The sequence below is a fragment of the Protopterus annectens genome, chromosome 7.part0 (assembly GCF_019279795.1).
Source record: "Protopterus annectens isolate FY-2018-M chromosome 7.part0, PAN1.0, whole genome shotgun sequence".
In the NCBI taxonomy this organism is placed as follows: domain Eukaryota; kingdom Metazoa; phylum Chordata; order Ceratodontiformes; family Protopteridae; genus Protopterus; species Protopterus annectens.
In genome coordinates, this window is record NC_056739.1 from 1,947,135,175 (window position 1) to 1,947,157,925 (window position 22,751).

The 22,751-nt window shown below is 39.3% G+C and overlaps 1 protein-coding gene across 1 annotated transcript in view; it reads left to right on the plus strand.

The window, feature by feature from the left end:
• The window catches only part of LOC122806204 (A-kinase anchor protein 13-like), a 1,047,516-nt gene extending 1,024,984 nt beyond the window's left edge, over positions 1-22,532 (plus strand). Inside the window, exons 5-6 of the mRNA XM_044076432.1 lie at positions 22,052-22,265; positions 22,314-22,532. Coding sequence (XP_043932367.1) covers positions 22,052-22,265; positions 22,314-22,532 — 433 coding nt within the window. The remainder of the gene's footprint in view (positions 1-22,051; positions 22,266-22,313) is intronic.
• The last annotated feature ends 219 nt before the right edge of the window (positions 22,533-22,751 follow it).

A 22,751-nucleotide genomic window follows, 5' to 3' on the forward strand; every position in this document is an offset into this window, starting at 1 on the left:
GTGTAGTAAGTGATGGTTTAATAAAAATGTTTCTTGTTTAAAAAAAAAGCAGGAATTGAATAACTTATGTAATATTGCTTAGGTTATATGATATATAGCAGTATATGTGAAGTATTATGTTTGGTATTTTAATATAGTTTGATTACTTTTATATGAACGTAAATTTGCATGTGTAACAAGTGATAACTCAATAAAGGTTTTTGAAAAAAAAATTAAAATCATAGTTTTTGAACATAAAGTGAAAGATATGCTCACCAGGAGTGAAGAGGATGGCAAAACCCTGACTATGGGCGTAATTCATTTTTCCAGCCCTCACCGGGCTTTCTCTTAGTACCAGAAAGGGGGGGGGGGAGTTGTGGTTCCATAAATTCCAGGGTTGTATTCAGGATGCTGCTGTAAACAGACCTTCCTGGGGGAGGGGGAGGTAGTTTGTAATTTTAATGGATTTTGCTCGAGGCAAAGGGAAACTGCTGAATCAAGGGTTTTGTGGTCTTTATTTGGAGAAGTCCTGTCAAGGTCCTGAATGGTTGCCTGACTGCTTTACTCTGGATGCTGTTGGTGGGTGCCTATCCCAGCCTGCACCTTCAAGCCTGGCAGGCTATCTCTCAAGATTCTGGAGTGTAGCAGATCACCACCAGAGGCAACTTTATTCCCTTTGTTTTTCCCTCCTCCAAAACAGTCAAAAAAATCCTGATGTTCCACCCAGTGAGCTGGAATTAGTACTAGCAGAAGCAAAAAAGCAGCTAGAAGAGAGAGTCACCCAGAAGGTCCCTCCAGACCAACTAGGATCCAAGGTCTAGTCAAGGTTCTTTTTAGTTCCAAAGAAAACATGGAACCCAAGGCCAATTCTAGATCACAGCTACATGAACCAGTTTGTGAAACAGACAAAGTTTCAGATGGTCACAGTTCAGTCCATCCTGCATCTTTTGAGGAAGGATGGCTGGATGTTCTCCATAGATCTCCAGGATGTGTGCTATCATATCAAGATAGCAAAGCAGTGCAGGAGTTCTGCCATTTCGACTGTGAGCCAATCACTTCCAATTCAAAGCACTTCCCTAAGGGTTGGGAGGTTGGTATAAAGAGTAAGGTGTTTACCTTACAGACATAAGGTATAGGGTTTGATTCTTACATGGGGTAATTGGCTAGGCTTAAATGTCTCACAAGGGCAGTTAGCCTAGTACTAATCTATAAACCTATAAACCCTTTGGTCTCATCACGGCCAGCAGGGTGTTCACCAAATCATTGGCATTGGTGGTAGTATACCTCAGACTGCAAGAGTCCCAGGTGTTCCCTTATTTAGATGATTGGCTCCTTACCAATCCAAATGAAGAGCTGCTGGTAAAATGCAGGGACTTCTTGCTTCACCTTGCCCCATAACTGGGAATCACAGTCAAGCTTGTCAGGAGTCATCTAACACTGACTCAACAGATAGAATTTACTGGATGCCACCTGGACACAGTTCACCAAATTGCCAGACTAAAACAATCCAGGATTCCAGGTAGCTTCAGAGGTCCTTCACCATCCTTGTCCCCCAGCAAGACCTTTTCTTTGCTTTTTTAGGCCTGATGGCTGCCACTAACTCTTGATCCTCAAGCAAGTTACTACATGAGAGTTCTGCAGTGGACTCTTTCTGTTCAGTGGTCACAGAGATCATCTCACACACTTCATGTACTGATTTGTCTCACACTGATTTGCAAGAAACACATCACTTAGACCTCTCCCATAGTGTCACGGTGTCGATTGTTTTTCTTTCCTCTTCTGATGGCCACGGTAACTGTGGATGCTTCCATCCTGGGGTGGTGGGCATTTCAAGGGGAATGTGATTCAAGTTTATTGGTCAACAATAGAGGCCAGACTTTACATTGTTGTCTTGGAAATGAGGGCAGTCCTGCTAGCATTGGAGGCCTTTTTGGATCCCCTGTGTGAAGGTGTGATTTCAGTTCAGTCAGGCAATATGGCTGCAGTCTGGTACAGCAACAAACAAGGAGGAACCCAATCTTACCATCTATGCTAGAAAGCCATCAGAGTAGCAATATGTGATGTCTTCCCTTCACTTTCTAATACATTGTACATCCTGGACAAACTGAACAAGTCTATCCTTCTGCATCAAGAGTGCACTCTCAGTTAATCAGTGGCAGTACAGATTTTCAGTCATTGGGGCCAACCTAGTTGCGATCCTTATAGCTTGTACCTAAACAAGTGCTGCAGTTACATTGCCCCGACCATCCTCAGGGTCCGTCACTATGGGGCGCTCTGGTCCACAATTGGTCCCTGGGTCTTTTTTATGGTTTCCCCCTCTTTCCCTGATTATCAGGTTTCCGCAGAGAGTCAAAGATGCAAGGTCAAGATTATTTACATTCCCTCAATTTGGCATTGGCAAGTTTGGTTCCCCTTCCTCTGGCCTTATCCACTTCACCCACCCTGGTTGCTGGACCATGTTCTGACCTTTTTCACCACCCATATGGTCAGCCTCACCAGGACTTGAAAAATCTGAAGTTAACTGCATAGTTTCTCCAGTTTTAGTAGCCAGAGATGCCAAGCTGTCTACTTCCATTCTTAGACTTTTATCTTGTTCTCAGAAGTCCAATACAAAGAAGGTTCATCTTAGTAAATGGAAAATATTTACCATGTGAGTGTCCTGCAAAAGTCCACACCCATTTTTAGCCTCTTTCCCATCTATTTTTTGACGGAATTGTTTCACAATAGGTTTAGTTTCTCCTCCATCAAAGTACAGTTTGCAGCAATCTGTAATTTTCATTTGAACAAAACCAGATGTCTGTTGCTTCCTTTAAGGTCTCTAAGACCTTTTTGAAAGGAACTTTTCTTTTATAAAAAACAATAAAAAACAGTAATTCCCCGTAATACAGGAACCAATGAAGGCAGTCCCACAATTCTGTAATTCAGCAGTTCTTTTCCAAGACTCTGCAGTCCATAAAAATTGAAAAAGCAATTTATTGAACAAGGAAAACGAGACAGTACATCAAAGATTAAGCGCTTTCATTTCCAAAGCCGGAAACTTCATCAGAATAAGTGCTGTTGCTCTACAAAATCTTTTATACATCCTGATGTTAATTAGATTCAATTAAAAGTCCCAAGCTAAACCATTTAAATAAAAATGCATTTAAAGGAATAGTTGTTGGAATCATTGTAGTTAAAAAAGCATATGTCTATGAAATAACTTACAAATGTAATGTGTATGTGGGGTGTATATATATATATATATATATATATATATATATATATATATATATATGAGCACATGTATGATGTTAATAGAAAAAAGGAAACAAATGCCTTATACAGACATACACTATCCTGTACAGAAGCTAATTTCAAGTTTTGGATATTGGAAATGTTACCCAGGGATAGTAGAGGGGGAGATTGGGAAAATCAGCTTTGTTATAGAGAACTAATTTGGCAATTGTGCCTGGATTCCAACACACCTCCAGGGATGAATGATCATGTGTCACTTCTACCAGCCCTGAAACTAAGGGCCAACAAGGTAAAAACAAAAAACAAAACTAAAAACAAAAGTAAATAGAACCCCATGAACCAAAATTAGTTAATTACCCATTTGCTGCTACTTTTCAACATCCTTTATTTATTTATTATTTATTATTACTCTTTCAGCACTATTTATTCATTTATTCATCTATTTTACTTTTTTAATACAATCTAGACAGAAACCTCTTACAATTATAAGTTTTTTTATATACATACAAAAGTGTTAAAAAAGTGTTAAGATGCATTTCACAGCTTTTTCTACAAGAAATTATCTATGGGCATTCATTATTTTGATTGTTAACTTTTATATTAATATGCATATGTGAAAGTTTTTCATATACAATTATATACATTTATTTATATTGCTATCAGTGATTATTTTTACCCCATATACACATTACATTTGTAAGTTATTTCATAGACATATGCTTTTTTAACTACAATGATTCCAACAACTATTCCTTTAAGTGCATTTTTATTTAAATGGTTTAGCTTGAAACTTTTAATTGAATCTAATTAACATCAGGATGTATAAAAGATTTTGTAGAGCAACAGCACTTATTCTGATGAAGTTTCCGGCTTTGGAAATGAAAGCGCTTAATCTTTGATGTACTGTCTCGTTTTCCTTGTTCAATAAATTGCTTTTTCAATTATTATGGACTGCAGAGTCTTGGAAAAGAACTGTTGAATTACAGAATTGTGGGACTGCCTTCATTGGTTCCTGTATTACGGGGAATTACTGTTTTTTTAATGGTTTTGTACTCTCCCCGTTTCTTCCGTTTTTTATATTAACTTTTCTTTTATGACTCACAATTAGGGATCCATTCCCTCCACGAATATCACTATCATATTGCAGGCATTGGCCAAATTTCCTTTTGAGCCTGCATCTATGGTAGATTTAAATATTTTTGTCATGGAAGACCTTGAAGACTGTGGCTGTTAATCCGGTAGGAAGATTTCGGAGTTGCAAGCCTTATTTTGTAAACCTCCTTGTCTCATTTTACATAAAGACAGAATTTCTTTGAGAACTAGCCTAGTAAAAACTCATGTAAATGTACCTAGCTTTAGTAAAATCATAGAACTACACAGCTGAATAGCCCATCATAAACCAGACTTATTGGCAGTCATAGAAACCTAGTTAAAACCCAGTAGGTCTGATAAGGGCATCTTGCCTTCAGGTTGTAATGTAATCTATACAGGCCATATCTCAAAGAAAGCTGGTGGTATTGCTCCAGTGTACCCAAAACAACAGCAAATCATCAAACATACCACAAATATGAGACAATATTCACTATGCTGCACTTAAATATGAAACTTTACTGATCAGTGCACTGTACATCTCCACCAGACCTGAATCCTGGAGCAAAATCCCTTAGGAGATCAAGTCATCCACACTATCAGAGATGTTAGAAAATCACTGAAGAAACACTCCAAAAAATCTGCCCAGTGTCACTACTACTACTCACTTTTATAAAATTGCAAATATTCACCTACTCTTCTTTTTATCAAATGACTTCTGGCCCTCCTATGTATTTACTTACTTATTTTCCTTCTCATATCCCCTCATATTTTTTACCACATCTGCTATGTTCTCTCCTTTCTCCTCTAGTTTATTAGGATCTATTCACACATGCACTAAGTATTCTAAATCCTTTCATCCCTTTCAGCTACTACCTACTATGTATGGGTTAGGTATCCCTTTGACATACCTTTCTCCTACTTCAGTCAACCTTCTCTTTCCTTTTCCTACCTTAACCTATATTGTAGATGCGGTTCTCCTTGCTTCAACACTGTTCCTATTCAGCTGTAGTCTGTTTTGATCAATGACAATGCAGTAACTTGCTGTTGATACTGTTTCTAATTGAAACATTATTTTTTCATTTTTATCATTGTAATGTGTGTATGAATTCTTGTCACTACTTGCATTTCATTTTCTTTGTGCAGTAAAGTCTTTCTTATGTGCCATCTAATCCAGGTCAGTCTAAAGAGGGTCTTTGGACCAGTGCACCTGCCTGGTTAACAAACGTATGAATAAGTAAGTAAAATGTTACCATTCTAGAAAATGTAATAATTCAACTATAATATGATATATAATATATAATTTAATATATAATAATCCAACTGCCTAGCACCTGGCTGACATATTTTAACATCTTTCCCCTACCCACTATCCAACCTCTTCTTTAAAACTCCCACAGATGCACATTGCCAAAGTGGTTAGAAAGACCTTCTACATAGCCCACCTCATCACGAAGGGTTTCACATCTAGATCAAGAGAGGTAATCGTGCCCCTTTATTCATCCGTCATCAGGCCCATCATAGAATACAGTGCCCCTTTTGGGATGTACCTTACCCGACACCTGCAGCAATTAGAAAGACCCCAAAAGTATCTCACCAAGAGGATCAAGGGTCTCAAACAGATGCCATATACTGCTCGGTTAAAAAAACTCCAGCTCTACTCAGTTGCATACCGCCTACTTCGAGGCGATCTATGCCTGACATACAAAGCTATGTCAAATCCAGAATTAATGGACATGCTCCACCTCAGTAAATCTAAATCCCTTAGAGCCACACGCTCGAGGGACTTGAAACTCAGCACAGAAATAAATAGAACTTGCTGGAGGGACAGGTTCATAACCCAGAGGCTCCCTTCGCTCTGAAATAGAATTCCAGTTCATGTGAGGCAGAGCACCTCACTGAATCTCTTCAAGAAGAATCTCAATGGGTGGATGGGGGATCGTAGGTTTGTCCCAGGGATTACTCCCGTGTCACTATTAGACAGAGGCACAGTAAACTAAACCTTAAAAAAGGGCACAGTATACTCAAATCAAGGGGTGGCATAAGCCATACAGAATCGGGCTAGGCTTATAATTGCCCCAGGGCAGATAGCCTAGTATGAACCTATGAACCTATATTTATTATCACACGTTACTTATCAACTCACTGCCACTTGCACCCCACTGTCCATCTATACTCACTATCTCTCCTCTAGACTAAGTTAAAAAGCATTCCCTTAAAATCTCAATGAACCTCATATGAACTTGTCTAACAACAATCACATGTTACTACCTGCTATACTTTTAATCATATGTCCAAACCACTATGCTTATGTAAATATGTTATGCAATATGTTATCTGCTATATTTATAACTGTATGTGTAAACCACAGTGCTCATGTAAATATCTTATGCATAGTATGTTGGTAATTGTTTCTGAAGCTTTTTTCCCCGGGCCTCCTCTGAAAATGGACAGCTCTGTCCAGTCAGACAGCCCCGGTAAACCAATGTAAAATAAATATACTGTAATGGCTCACTACACATAAAAAGACATAACAATTCTAAAACACACAAATATAGATTTGGCAGAAGTAAGTAGTACACTACATAAAAATAGAGCTTCTGCAAATGTGAAGCTCTTTGGCCTGTGTATTCCATATATCAATTTGTGTATTGTTTTTAGCTTTGAATTACTGGTTTTCATTGATTTCAGTGTGCTGTGGTACTATTAGAATTAGTAAACTGATTGTATTAAGTAGTTTATTTAGGTTTTTAATAGATGGAGTGTCTCATATCTTCTCTAGTTCTGAGATAACTTATTTTGTTGTTTGTTAATTTTTTTGCATTTTATCAATGTAGCAAGTGATACATTATGCTTTAAGTTTTATAAATGATATATTTTTAGTTTGTCTTAGTTTAGATACATAGAACTATTTCCATTTTGTTAGTAATATTGCTTTCTGTTATTAGCAAGTTGTGTTTACTGGTTTATTTCATTTTTATTCTTTTATTGTAACTAATTTCATTTTAATTTTATGAATTTGCTTTCTGGGGTGTTGATTAAGGTGGATATTGCAGTTTATGGGAGGTGGTTGCTTGTGTGTTTTGCATATTTACTGTGTGAAGTTAGTTTTTTTTCAATGATGTGACTTGAAGATGTAGTTCTTTTTTTGACTGTTGTCTTTTTCCCCAAAGTCTCTACTTAAGGTTGCAGTATTTTAGATATGTTGTGTATGAAGATTTACTTTACAAGTAGCATAAGTATGACAGGTTTAAGGGAATTTAGTAGAAAAGATTATGTACCAAAAGAGGTGATTACATTTTAATGATGCACCAAGAATGGTAAGGTTTGATGGAGCATGAAAAGTATTAATAACATTTGTCTTCATATTACACCAGATAAATGCTTTTATCATACCCATATATGTTGGTTCATCATTGAATAAGCTGCTTGTGTGTCTCCAGCTATTGGTTATGATAATTAGCTTACTTTTAAAGTTTCTGTCTGGAAGACCTGAATGCTAGCCTTATATGGTGAGACTTATAAAATCAACACAAATGGTGAGCATTTCTTCATATATGAGAGTTCTCTCATATATGTAATGTGATGTTGGAGCTTTTCTCCCCGGGCCTTTGCTGAAACTGGATATGTATCCAGTCGGACTTTACAAATGTAAAATAAAAATAAATAAATAAAAAATAGGAGACCTTTTTTTTCCTGGGGCTGTGAAAATGAGGTTAACATCTGACTGAAAAGATAACAAGAAAGCCCAAAGTGTTATATAGTTGCAAGAGTAAATTTTACCCCCCCCCCCCACCCACCATGAGTTACTGTTGTGAGTAGCACCTCACATAGTTTATATTTTCCCTATCCATTGTTGGCTTGTTATATTTAAAAAAATCAGCTGTTATGATTTATTGCAATTTATTTCAGTTTCAACAGTCTTCTAACTAAACCACAAGTGTCACTGGGCACTTTTCTAAGGAACAGTACTACTACTCATCTTAATAAATGCAAATCATAAATGTCCTTTCTGTAGGTAACAAAACCTAGGATTGTCAACCATCAATTAATTTACTTGTTAAACTAACTGCCAAAAAAGCACAAAACAATTTCCATTTTTAACCAAATAATAATAAAAAAAAAAAAAAAAAAAGATTAACTTTCAAACTTTCAAATAACTAAACATGAATTTACTTGACTGATTATAATTCTGCAATGCAGACCCGGAATCACCAGTTCCCTTTCAACACGCCAGGTAATCTGGCATAGAGTTTTACTGTGGGTTTGAGTATTTATTTAGTTTTAATGGGGGTAATGAACTGATCCAGAATAGACCTATTTCAGATATAGCTTAGGTGCAGTGCACAAAATATTTTACAAGCTACAACTGGAATGACACAGCATATAGTAAATATCAAACAGTCAAGTATAAAGTGTAGAATGATCAGTAAATCAACAGTATAAATACAAAACAGCATACAGAAAGAGAGAGAAAAAACTGTGTACAGAAAGCTCTTCATATATGCTTTGCAAATAATAGCTTGGAAGTTACAGATTTATGTCTTATTTCTAAGATATTTTGCAACATACATGTACTAAGAGTTGTTTATAAATTTGATATTACCTAATTTGGAACATATCTGGCAGTCCTTTTGTTACTTGTATGCATGTAAGTATTCTCCTCTCGTGACAGAGTACTGGCAAAGAGAAGTGAAATGGCCAATGAACATTCCTTCCATCTCCCTGAAAGTAAACACCTTACGTGCATTAATCTTGCAACAGCTTTCTGGTGTACACCAAGGAAGCTGTACCTTCTGAAGTGTATGTTATTGATGTTGGCTTCTGCAAGGACCCAAAGCTGACTGTAATAATTCTGGTGCAGGGTAGTAAGGTGAGACTAGCAACCGGGTCATGGGGCAGGTAGATGAATCCTCAGCTTGTTCAGTAAATGTGTTAGCGAATGAGCGTACTAGTTGTGTCAGTCAGTCCTTATGTCAATCTCTATTGCTTTGGGTTTACTTTGTTCCCTAACCCAACAGCTTGTGCTTTAATGCGGAGTTTCATAACTTAAAGATGTTGCTTGCTTTCATTTCTTGTATTGAGAAAGTAATTGTTTCTTTCTTGATTTTATTAAAACATTTATTTACAAAGGTAACCCTGTCAGGGATTTGAGATCAGAAATTGTACGTGCAGTTACATGCACTAGATTAGAGTGTGCATGTGACAGAAAAGTAAAATAGATTCCTCCTTTAGATGGTGTCATACTGTAACAAAAATACAGGGTGGAGACAAGGGTGGAACAGAGGAAAAAAAAGAGTGACTCACTAAGTATTAACGTGATTTTAGAAAAATGGATGAAGTTTGAAGTACTGTTTGCACCAGCATCTGGTATTGTCAAAATGTTGACGGGACTAACTATGAATTGTCTGATTTGAAAGAGCATGTTTATTACCTCTTTCCACATGTCTGAATGGTGCTTGCAACCTCGTAAATACCATGCTGCTTTACTTGATGTCAGTAATGCAGCTGTTTTCTGGATTAGGGCCTCCATGTCATTTGTATTGTCAGTAATTTGTTCATCCATTTGGTCATTGACCCACATTATAAGAGATGTTAGCAAACCCAGTCACTTTATGGGGAGCATAACTCATGTCTTTTGGATTCTTAAAGATGACCGGAAAGATTTTTCATGAAAAGGTTTCCCTATCCCACCTTAGTGGCCACTGTGTTTTTTGCATCCTCCTTTTCCTAGAATTAAAGTATGATTACCCAGACCAATTTTACCTTTTATGCTTTCAAGCACAGTGCAAATACTTCTCTGCTTTATATATACATAAGCAATGAGTAATCATTCTCCACAAACACTCTGGTGTCTTCCCCTTTTAGTACTTTGTCCTTCTGCCACAGTTTTTTCAGAATCAACTTATCCTGCTGGAAGGATTGCATCTTTTTACTATTAAAGGTCTAGGTTACTTTCTCATAGCCAGGTTTGGAACATACACACAATGTGCCCCTTCATTTAACAACTCCTACAATGGAATACCAGTCCAGTTGCTCTTTTGTGCTTTCAGAAATTTAATACAGTCAGTTCCTTCTAGTTACTCTGGTACAGCTGAAAATGTTAGGTTTTCCCTACATGCTGTGTCCTCTAATTATATTATTTTTTGAAACATCTCTTCTTTCTGCAGTCTCATCTTCGTCCAGTTGTTTCTTCATTTCACCGTCTAATTGTTGCAGTTTTATCATCTCATCTGAATATCTGTTTAAAGCTTCTTTGATTTTGAGTTGATATACTCCATCAATGTTTCATTTATTTTAACCAGGTCTGTGTGCAGTTGTCTTGTGCTTTCCTCTAGGTTAGTGGAAGTCATGTCTAGAGCTTGCACTGATTTATTTGCTGAACAGCTGCAGAACTTTTCCCAGTCATTGTTTTTTCCTCACCTTTTGTAGCTGATTTTTCTTCAGGTCTTGCAATGTTCTATGTTCACACAGCAGTTTTCGTTTGGAATTGCTTGTGTGATCGACTCTTTCAGGACCCTTGCTCTAAGTTTAAATTATTTTGGGATCTTGTCCAATATTTCATTAACTCTCTTTTCTCTTTCTTTTGCATGTTCATATAGGGGGCTGGAAGATGTCCAAGAAGCTAGGAAAAGGGTGACAAAGGTAATGAGGCAGTAAAGGTGCAGTTTGAAAAGGAGCTGCAGAAGTGGTCAGGAAGGGAACAAGGACTCCTGATCAGCTACACAGACTGCACATTTCAGGGGGGGGGGGGGTTTCATTGGTTAATTTGTTTCTTGATTGATACTTAAATATGCAGAGAATTTCTGAGTCTTTGTCTTTTCTGATACGATTTCAGACCTGCAAAAACTGCATGCACTGTTGAGGACGCCCTGCTGTATTTTTTTGTCTGTGAGTTGCTTAAACTGATAGAGCTGCTTTCTGTTTTACCTGCTACATTTTGTTTTCCATTTTTTCTATAAATCTGCTTGGCCTGGTGTTTTTGTTCTGTATGGCAGATAGACATTTAAATGACTTGGCTATGCATATTTCATGTGTAGTTTTCATTGGTTAAATTGTTTTTTGAGTGATACTTAAATGCTGCGGTAGCGTTGTCGCCTCACAGTAAGATGCTGTCCGGTTCGATTCTTAGCTAGAGCGTCTTCTGCGTGGATACATGCGTGAATGGGCGTACCTTCGTTGAAGGTTGTGCGTCAGGGCTGGTAACTCGGCACGTAAAAATCAACTACCAATCATTAGCAGACCGGAGTACCACTGTGGCGACCCCTAACCAGGAAAAGCCGAAAAAAACAACAACTTAAATACACAGAGAATTTCTGAGTCTTTGTCTTTTCTGATAAGACTCTAGACCTGCAAAAACTGCAAACACTGTTGATGACCAGGGTTGCCACCTTTCGTCGTGGCTAAAACCGGAGTAAAGGCACACCCCTCGCGTCACCAGTAACCCCGCTCATCCCACCCCCTCTCCCACCCACATGATGTCACGACGACACCCGATGGGGAACGCCCTCTTTTTCCATTCCTGCTGCATGCTTTCTGCTGATTTACTATGTTTTTCTGTAAAAAAAGCATAGTAAAGCAGCCGATTTACAAACTCCAATATTTTGTTTCCTTTTTGAAACAGGATACCAGAGTTTGTACAGTGTTTTCTGGACTACCGGAGTCAGTTTGATTTCCAGATAGTCCGGAAAAAAAACGGAGGGGTGGCAACCCTAGTCCCCGGTAAAAAAAAAACAACAATAAATAAAATAAATACATGAATAAATAATCTACAAACATTCACAAAAACAAATCTACAAGCATGCACAAAAACAATGTTCTTTCCAATAGTCGCTGCCTTCCTAGCCTGGTAGTCACTTAAACACAGAACACCTGACTTTCAGTTCTGTCATGGTTCTAACCATTACCAAGCCCAATAAGTCTACCAGCAACATCTCATTTTCCTCCTAAGTGGCCAAAATGCGGAACTCTGAGCTCTTGGCTAACCTAACTATACACTTTTTTTCTCTTAACCTATTTCATCAAAAACAGTTCTACACTAATTCACTTTGTACTCTCTGAATCAGCCTTCCCACTTCCTCATCTCTGTTTATCATGGAGTACCCTCGAATCCTTCTCTGAGATTGCACACTTTGTGGGGAATGGAAGTAATGTGATAGGAAGTCCAAACTATATGATGTAAACACAAACCTGCATTTCAAAAGCACTCACATTTAAAGTGCTCCCAGTCCCAATTTTAAAAGAAAAACAGCACAAACACAAAGGCTGGGAAAAAAGGCAAGCAAGTTTCAATGTGTGTACTGCATGTTTCTTCAACCCTCCTACGAGTCCTACCTTAAAAAACTGCATAGCCAGCAGCAGTCTCAAATAACACCACCATGATTAAATCCTTTTCGGTATGCCACTCGGCAACAACCCGTACCATTTGTAATGTAAATCACGAACCGAAACACCAAAAGTTCCGTTCTACCACATCGAACTCTTACACCCAAAAAACACGTTTCACTTCGAGCATGCATACTACAAAATTAAAAGAAAAAAAGTTTTACAATTTCCAAGCATGCGTCACAGTTTAAATTATTATAGCTAATAAATCATGATTTACTATACAAACACTATAGAAGGCTTAAATGTGACTGCTAACAAGTATAAAACCAGTAAGAGAAGCATGCAGTATGCAACAGCAGCTGCCTTCTTAATTTATTGGTAAGATTACTGTGTCCGGAGTCCGGTTTTCAATGAAATTGGTAACCGGACAATTTGAAAGAAAACCGGACAGTCCGGTCAAAAAACGGACAGCTGGCAACCCTATTGATGATTCCCTGATATTTATTCCCACCTGTCCTTTCATTCCTTGATCTGCTTTCTGAACTTGGTGATTTTAAGTTGCCCACCCGTACTGTAAATTGACCCTTATTAGCTCCTCCCTTTGTACACTGCTGTGTATATATTGAGTTATTTATTCACCTTTCCTTGTGTTTATTTTAAAAAAAAAATGCATTTTGCCTCTCATTGTCTGTTCTACTGATTTACTTGCTCTGAATTCATTAAATAGCTGTTGGATAAAGTAGTACATGTTTACAATCTAGTAAGCACTTTTCTGTGTTTTTACATCAAAATTACAGTGAATTTTCTGTCTAATGGTGGTGGGTGGTAGCCTGGTTTGTATAGGTTGGAGAAACACACTAGAGATTCCTACATGTAGTTGTTTTATTGACTGAAGAGCTTATTTTGTTTTTAGTGCTTTTATAAATTCTGCACAATTGAGTGACTCTTGGCTGATTTCTACAAAGCAAAGTACTTTTATTGAATAATTACACTTTTATAAGCTGTTTAAAGTGCACTGCTGTATCTTTAATTTGTTTGTGGTAGCATTTCACTCTGGAAACTCATTTACTGTGCTTTTACATTAGGAGGACTGGGATTATTCATCTAGTGGCAGTAGGCCTATCTGAGTTGGAAAGCACAGAAAAGAGCTCTAAGAGTAGTTGTTTTATTGGCCAGAGTGCTCACAAATTAGTTTTCTGTATTTCCAATGTTGATATAAATTCGGAACATTTGCAAAGAGCTGTGCCAGTGCCCTGTACAGATGCAAACATCTGGAAATATTGCTCATTTCCATTATGCTGTAATAGTTTACTGTGCTAGTTTTCTTATTATAGTACCCAGAACTAATGCTGCTTAGAGAGCAGCTGATTTGGCAATGGGCAGCATCACTGGTTAGGTTAGCTGCAGATTACACTAAGTAAGCACTCTTCCCTCATCCATTTACAAACACTCTCCACTCCTATCCTTTCAGGTACACATTAGGACCTGCAAACATGGATGGGCACTTTTCTGCTATCTCTGCATCCAGGTTGGTGGACATGGGTATCCTGAGGCAGTGTAACAATCGCCTTATGTACACTGACAACTACTTAACTCTTGAACAGAAAAATACAGTATGTGAGAGATGTAGTTATACATTGACACTGGAGTCTAGACTCACATCCAGGCCAAAAAAGGCAATAAACATGTTGACAGTGATTCACACACATCACTCACCGCACCTGCAAAAGACCACACACATAAACCCACATATGCAAAAGTGCTCACATGTAACTTACCCAAACCTCAAAGGTCCCTCAGGTACAGTCTTGAGAACCTCCGCATGTACACAAACAAGACAGTTCCCATCAAAACACATAAAGCCACATCTCATTGTGCCTCAACTACCAAGCCCATAAGGCAAAACACTCCATAACCCAATATTCTGGTCATAGGGGACTCCATTGTGAGACACACTGAGGTCCCTCTTACCAGGCTATAAGGAAAGGTTAAATTTAGCTGTCTGTCAGGGGTCAGGATTCACCAGGTCATAGTATGACTCAGTCATAGTCCACGTGGGCATGAATGACCTGAGACGTACCTCCTTGGACCATATAAAGAGAAACTTGACTGAGCTCTCAGAATATGTGTTACAGGCAGGTATGAGCCTGACACTGAGCAGCATTCTACTGTCTCCAAGCATAATGCCACAGTACCAGCAGAAATGATCGACTTTAGTAATTGACTGAGCTGCTGGTGCTATTTTGTAGGGGTCCAGTACTTGTCAGCCTGAGAGGACATGGTTGACTGGCCACGCTGCTTTGCCAGGGATGATCTTCACCTGTCACCTGTAGGCTTTCTGACATTGGCCAACACATAGTGCCTTTTTTTAGGCATTGCCAAACAGACAAAAATTCCAACATAACAAAATCTACTTAGGACAGGCTAAAGGTGTTACTGCTCAATGCTAGGAGCCTCGACATGAAACTGTACTTCCTTGAAGCTCTCCTCATCCTGGAAAATGTTGACATCTGTGCAGTTACTGAAGCATGGTTCAAAGCCATGGAAAGCACTCCAGCAGTTCATGGCTATTATGCCTTTCATACATTCTGACCACCCACTGAACATGAAAGAGCAAAAGGCAGAAGTGTATCCATCTACATGAAGGGTAAGCACACCACAAGGCTGGTCAAGCAATGTGACATGCTTGAACTACTCCATGTCCAACTAACCATGGGAAAATCCATTACTATATTCTTGCTAGCTGCAGGTTCCCCATACTGGACTAAGAAACCCATACATCATACCTTAAGTTACTAGAATCATTCACCATCGAGCCAGACACCATACTCATTGGTGATTTTAACTACCCCTCCATAAATTGAGAGGCATACTTGACCACTAACATCCAGGGCCAAAGATTTCTCGACTTTGTTAATTCAAATGTCCTGTAGCAGCTAGTCTGTGCTCGCACTAAGGGAGCAAATATCCCTGATCTGGTACTCCTAAATATGGGTGAGTGATTCACCCCCCCCCCCTCCCCGTGTGATGTCCTCCCTGAGGTAAATTGCTCCATATTAAGGAGAGGTGTAGTTAGTTTCAAAGCTCTCCCAAATCCAGGAAATACAGAAACCTATGCATAAGCATACACAAATACCCTGTACACCAGTGTAAACAACTGCATAGAAATGGCATTACCAGACTGAAATAAACCCAGGTCAAACCACGAAAACAAGCCATCCTGGTGGACCCCTGGTATTAATAGGTTGTACAGCAAGATAAGGAAAATCCTGTCAAGAAGTAAGAGGAAATATGCACCACAGAGCAAAAAAGTCCCTCATCAGTCTAAACAAGTGAATTAGGGAACCAGTCAAGTCTCTGAAAGCTGACTTTGATGTATAAATAGCCTCCAAAGCTAAGCATAACTATAAGGTATTTTTCAGTTATATCTGCAGTCTTAAAGGCAACACCCAACAATGTGTGGAATTAGTTGTAGATGGCATTTCCTATACTCAGCCAGAAGATATAGCAAATCTGCTTGCCGACAAATTCAGGTCAGATTTTGGCTCTACATCACCCCCAGTTCTCCCCAAGAAATATCTTCCACCACTCCACTGCTAATTATCACCAAAGAACAGGTTGCCACTGTGCTCTCTAAAGCTAAAAACACGATGATGTACTGGGTTGCTTCTTAACAGCTTAAATCAGTACTTATAATGCGTATTAGGATCTCTGTTTAACTACAGCCTCCAGACTGGCCTTGTCACGATGTAGTGGAAGACAGCAGCCGTCATCCTGTGCATAAAGGGGACTATCTACTAACCCAGGAAATTACAGACCCATAAATTTGACTAGTCTTGTATGTAAGACCATGGAAAGAATAATCTTGGACCTAATAAATAATGACATACAAAACCTCCAAACACTGGACTTCACCCAAATCGGTTTTGTCAAGGGCAGGTCTTGCCTACTAAATTTGGTGGATTTCTTTGATAAAGTCACTAAGGCCATAGATGACAATAAAACAGTACATACAGCCTGCCTTAACCTGACCAAGGCATTTGACAAAACTCCCCACTCAGGTATTATAATGAACTGTGAAATCTGGGCATAAATATGTATGTCACCAGATAGCCAGTTGCTTCATGGACAGGAAATGTGGTTAAAGTGGGTGAATCCAGATCCAGCAAGAGGCCATTTACTAGAAGTGTGCCACAGGGCTCAATGTTGGGACCACTGCTGTTCAGAATATACTTCTCTGAAGTCAAGGTTAATGTGGAAAGCCTCTGGATGACAAAGTTTGCTGATAACTTCAAGCTGGGGGCAGTCACTGAATCTCCCAATGATGTTGATATTCTTTAGGAGGGTCTAGAAATGATTGGTGCCAGAACTATGGCTTAAATCTAAATGCAAAAAAATGCATTACCATACCTTTTGGGAAGTCATATTCTACTCCTGCAAATAACATCAGTAGCACATCCCTTAGAGTAAACTCAGAGGTGAGAGATCTAAGTACACTGATAGGTAGATTGCCTGAACTTTGACTGCCATGTGTCCACAGCGGTGAGGAATTCCTTTTATGTGGCACAACTTGTAAGTAAAGGTATGGCATCCATATCCAGGGAAGTTATGGTCCCCCTGTACTCAGCCCTCATTAGACCAATAATCAATTGCAATGTGCCATTTGGCATGCACCTGATGAGGCACTTACAGCAGCTGGAGTGACCTCAGAGGTTCTTCACAAAGAAAATACATGGTGTAAGCAACGTGAACTCTGCGGATAGACTAAAAGTCCTATCCCTTTACCCTGTCTCCTACCGACTGTTAAGGGGTGACTATGCTTGACTTACAATGCACTCACAAATCCAGCCTTTATGGAGCTGCTACACGTCTGCAACTCAAACAGCATGAGGGTCACCTGATCTAAGGGTCAGATATGTGTCTCAGAGATTGTCCCTTCTTTGGAACAGGCTTCCTGTTCACATTAAGCAAAGCCCTTACCTGGTCCTCTTCAAATGCAGTTTGGATCTGTGGATGGGGAATCGCAAATTCACACCTGGGGTAGTGCCTGTGCCCCTTTTGGACAGGTGCAATCTGTAAGATACTCAGTGCACATATCCATGCCATCCTGTTGACCCTAGGGACCATATAATTGAGTTATATTGGCTAGGCTTGTAAAGGCCCTTAAGCTGTTAACCTAGTAATCTCCTATGGAACCTATGAAGGCAGCATCAAGGTCATGAAAAGCAAAGATTTTTCTTGAATGCTACAATGGAAAGCAAGTGGGTCCTGTACTGCTGGAAGCTTGGAGGGGAAGAGAAGCATGTAGAGACGGCACTATTTGCCCTTATGGATGAAAAACACAGGGTAATGGATCGGCTACCTCCCAGATTCCATAGGTGCCCTGTCAGTTTGCCAGTAGATCCACTGACCGAGCTATTTAGCAGGTTGGTGTTAACTGCACAAATGCATTAGGTCTGGAGAACTGAAGAATATGGGAGTTACATGCCTATTAACCTAAAAACAATGGAAGTGAAAGTCCTAGAGATAATCCACAGAGAAATGATATCTGCTTTTATAGGGGACAGCAGTCTTCAAGATGGCAGGTAATGTGTTCATGATTAAAAGAAGCTGTCAGTCAAATCTACTGCAGTTTTTTTTTTTTTTTTTTTTGGTGGGGAGGTTTACAGGCAAACTTGATATAGTTGCATGATGTACCTGGACTTATAAGTTCATAGTTAAGTACTAAGCTAACTGTCCCTGTGGACCATTTTAAGCCTAACCAGTTTCCAAAGTGAGAGTCATACCCTGCATATTGCGTCTGTGAGGTAAATACCTTAACTTAACCATTATAGCAACCCCTAATCTTGATTTCTTCAAGGCCTTTAACTGTGTCTCTTCACATGTGGCTGATGGGAAAACTGAGATAGGACCACAATTTAAGAACTGGTTTGCTGCATGGCTGTGGTGAAAATGTCAAAGGATAAGGAAAGTGAATGGTGATGTACTGTAAGGCACAGTCCTGGATCCATTTCTTGTTACAATGTTTGTTTCTAACATATCTGAAGAAATTAACAGAATTCATCCCCTCATTTATGAAACAAAGATAAGCACAGCAGTGGAGGGTTGGGAGGAAGAGCTTAAAGAAGGACTTGGAAAATTGACCAACTGGCTATGAAAGTGGCAATTAAAGTTTAGTGCAGACAAATGCAAAGTACTGAACTTTGGGTGCAACAGCCCTGGTGTTAAGTATCAGCTGAGAGAACTGCAACTGGTAGCAGAAGAATGTATAATAGATTTGGTAGTGCTAATGTCACCAGGACTGGTCAACAGAATGAGAGGGTAGTGGTAACAGCAGACAGAATACAGAGGTTTTACTTCGGTGGGTATATACTCCAGAAATGCAGCTATACCAAATCCACTCCATCTGATTATGCCACACGTTGATTACTGTGTGCAGTTATGATGGCCATACATGGAAAATGACACCAGAACGCTGGAAAAAGTCCATTGGAATGCCACCAGGAAGGTGTGTGAGATGGAGGGTAAGGGATATAACCAGAAACCAAGGGAGCTAGAGACCTTCTCACTAGAGACCAGACAAGACAAAGGGGACATGATATGTGTAAGGTCATGTTCCCTGGATCTGTTAAAGTAGATTTTCACAGAGATGACTGTGGATCTTGGCACTGAATTGAGAGAGATGGCAACAGCTGATATGACATTTCAACCCCATGTTGAGAAACTGGGGAAAAAGAGGTGCTGATGGTAACAGTGATGGTTGTGGACCCAGGGAATGGGGGTCTATATTAAAAACACGAACATTTACTTGCCCAAATACCTAAACGCTGACACTTCTTCATCGAACTGCAAAAACATCGATCGTCCTGAAGTGCGAAATCCAAAATGTCGAGTCATCATGGTTGGCCCTTCTGTGGTATAGCTCCGTAAGGTAAGTGTGCGATAGTTACGGACCTTAGGGTTAGGGTGCGGGTCAAGGTAAGTGCATAGATGGTAATGTATGTTAGATTTAGTGTAGGGTTAGAAGTAGTGTTTTATTAAGTGTATGTGTGTGGATTATTTAGTTTGTTTGGGTATAGCTTTTTAAGGTAAGTGTGCGATAGTTACGGACCTTAGAGTTAGGGTGCGGGTTAATTTAAGTGCGTACATGGTGGTATATGCAAGATTTAGTGTAGGGTTAGAAGTAGGGTTTTGGTTAGTGTATGTATGTGGTTTATTTAGGTTGTTTGTGTAGGTAGCATGTAGTGGGCGGTGGGATGGGACAACTATGACATTTCGAGTTTTTCAATTTCGCGGTTTAGGGCATTCAGTGTATTTGGGGTTCGCGGAATATGTGTCGGCGTTTAGGTGTTCAGGTAAGTAAACATTCATGTTTTTAATATAGATCCGGTAATGGAATACAAGAATGGCTGGTGAAAAGGGAAAACAGGCATTTTATAAGGGCATGCAACAGGCAAAGAAATGGTGAGAGATAATGTGAGGTTGTAGCGGAGGTAGAATGTTGTATGCATGTAATGGACAAACTACATTGACTCCATCAACTATCAAGAAAATGCTCTCTTTTCTAATTTGGACATGTGAGCCAGAGCCTTAGAAGTCTGTGCATTGTCATCCTTTTAGGGGTGTCTGTTGCTCAGTGTTCAGAACATTTTTACTCATTCAGAATTATTACTATTTTTTTTTTTAACTGTCTTTCGTTATTGTCAGCCCAACCCCATTGCCCCTTCCATGCTGGGTCCACCAGCTAACTCCTTGCCCCCATGGAATTTTCTGTTATTGCTGAGGCTGGTCACAGATCCTTAAGCTTCTGGGAGCTTGCCACATCAAAGCATACATTGGGGTGGGGGTCCTTGTATGACCTACCCATTTCCCCCCTTCCTTGTGGTAAAATGGTATGGCCTAGGTAGGCATGCAGTGTGAACAAGAGGCATATCTCCCCATCTATGCAGCAGCTCAGCCAGGCCCACTATTTATGCTTAAACCATGCCCCCCCCCTTATTAGTAGTGTCCCTGGCCTCTACCAAGGATTGTCGTAAGGAGACTCTCACGTAACATAATCCCCTGGGGTAGGCACATCCATCCCTTCCCCTGCCTGTCCATCAGTCACCCGAGCCACTAATTGAACCTTGAATCACCTGGGCCATAGTCAGGGCTTTATCCATCTACACCACCAAAGTGGACATTTCTGTTTTTTATTTGATGTTTTTTGCTGCTTGGTTTTATTACACTTGCTATGCTAGAGTTGCATTTTGCATTTGTTCACTCACTGTTGTTTTTATGGTGCCACAAACACTTTCTAAATATGGTAGCTGTACTTTCAGAATTATGCTGTGATATACTTAGTGCCAGTTGTTTTTAATATTGTAGGGTTACCAAAAAGTGGTTTCTGATCAGAAAGGAAACTTTGAAACAGTTTAGAATCTGCCTCTTTCTTCTCTGTTTAGTTTGGCATTTAGACCTCTGAGGAATTCATCAGTTCTTTATGTATTCATTTTATTTTGTTCATTATTTCATTGTTACACAGCGGTTCTAACACACAACATTAATGCATCCTGTTCTCTGTTTACTGGTGCCAGCAGTGCAGATTGCCTCGCAGGGAGGGAGGAGGATTTGAAGGCTCTTTTTGTGTAGCAGATTTTGCTGTTGATTTCCAAAACAGGTAAATACTGTTACCACTGGGTTGTTTAGAACTAGGACCACTGTAACACAAACTAAAGCACAATTAAAATAGTGGACAACCAGGATGCTTCCTGTTCTTTGACAAACATTTCTACAATGTGTGTTATGGCACAATGTTTTTTACCTGTTTTAAATTGCTTTTAAAAGTCTGCTGTGTCTGTGTGGTTCATGGACAGGTCAAAAGAAGTTATGTAATCAGGGCTTGGAGTACTTGGTGTCATTTTACTTCATAGGCTTCTACATTCCACATTGAAAACAAGTTTGTGTTCAGTCTTGGAGCTAAAACAGAGAAAATGCTTTTATTCAAAACATGTTAGTCATTTCTGTAAACCTTCACCTTTACTCAGGAAATCTTGCATGTACTTCATAACAGCACTAATAATAGATCAGAACATAATCACACCTTTAAATTGGTTGTTTCATTAGGAGTGTCCACCTTAGTTGTAATTAGCTGATTTTATTTCCTGGGACACTCAAGTAGAACCTGCTTAGAAGGAGGATATTCTCTCTGTCCCAATCTGGGAGTGAAAGTGATAGGTGTTATACTCTTTTTGGGGCATCATAAGTAAAGCACTTTGGAAATTGATACATAGTTATTGTTAGGTGGCAGATTTGATGCCTACATCATGTGACAGATTTGTGAAACAAAACAGGGTGAGGTAGCAATAAAATGTCTGCCATAGTCATCTAAACATAATGATGTGTCAGTTGGGTAGTGATTTTTTTTTCTTTTATTTTTCAGAGAAGGAGGTACTGAGTTAGAAGGGTATATCACTGCTTCTCAAGTCATAGCATCTGGGGACTATTCGGTGAGACATCATCAAGAATTAGACATTTACTCATTAACTGTGAAGTCACAGCTAGGAGTACAGTATGGGAGTGTGGATCATGATATCCAAGAACTGCAAAAGTACATGAAGTGGCATTCACAGCAGCAGCAGCAGCAGCAGCAGAAGGTAAGGGGTATTGCATGCAATGGTCACTGTAAAAATTAAGTTTAATAGCAAAACATGGAGAAAATTAATAGTTTGCACTGTTTATTTACTAATGTAGTAATGGGTGTGGCGTACTGTCCGAACAGCTGGGTTGCAAAAGTCATTTACTTGCACAGTGAAGCCTTAACCATTGTTATAAATGAAGAGAATGATGCTGCTGATAGGGAATTTTCTTGCATTTTGAAACACACAGAAAGTGATGGTGTTGTACTAGGAGTCCTCTCATAAGTGACTGGATCTGTAGTCAAATAATGAAAGAGCCTACAATAATTGGATGAGGTCCAGGATTGTGGCTAACTTGTATGGATATTTTGCCAACATCATCATTTAAAGAATTCTAGAAGGCTAGGTCAGTAGAGAGATTAAAAGCTAGCAGTATTGTTCCACTAATCCTATCTGGATGCTTCTTGAGCACAACTTTGTAAACAATTGAACCCCCCCCCCCCC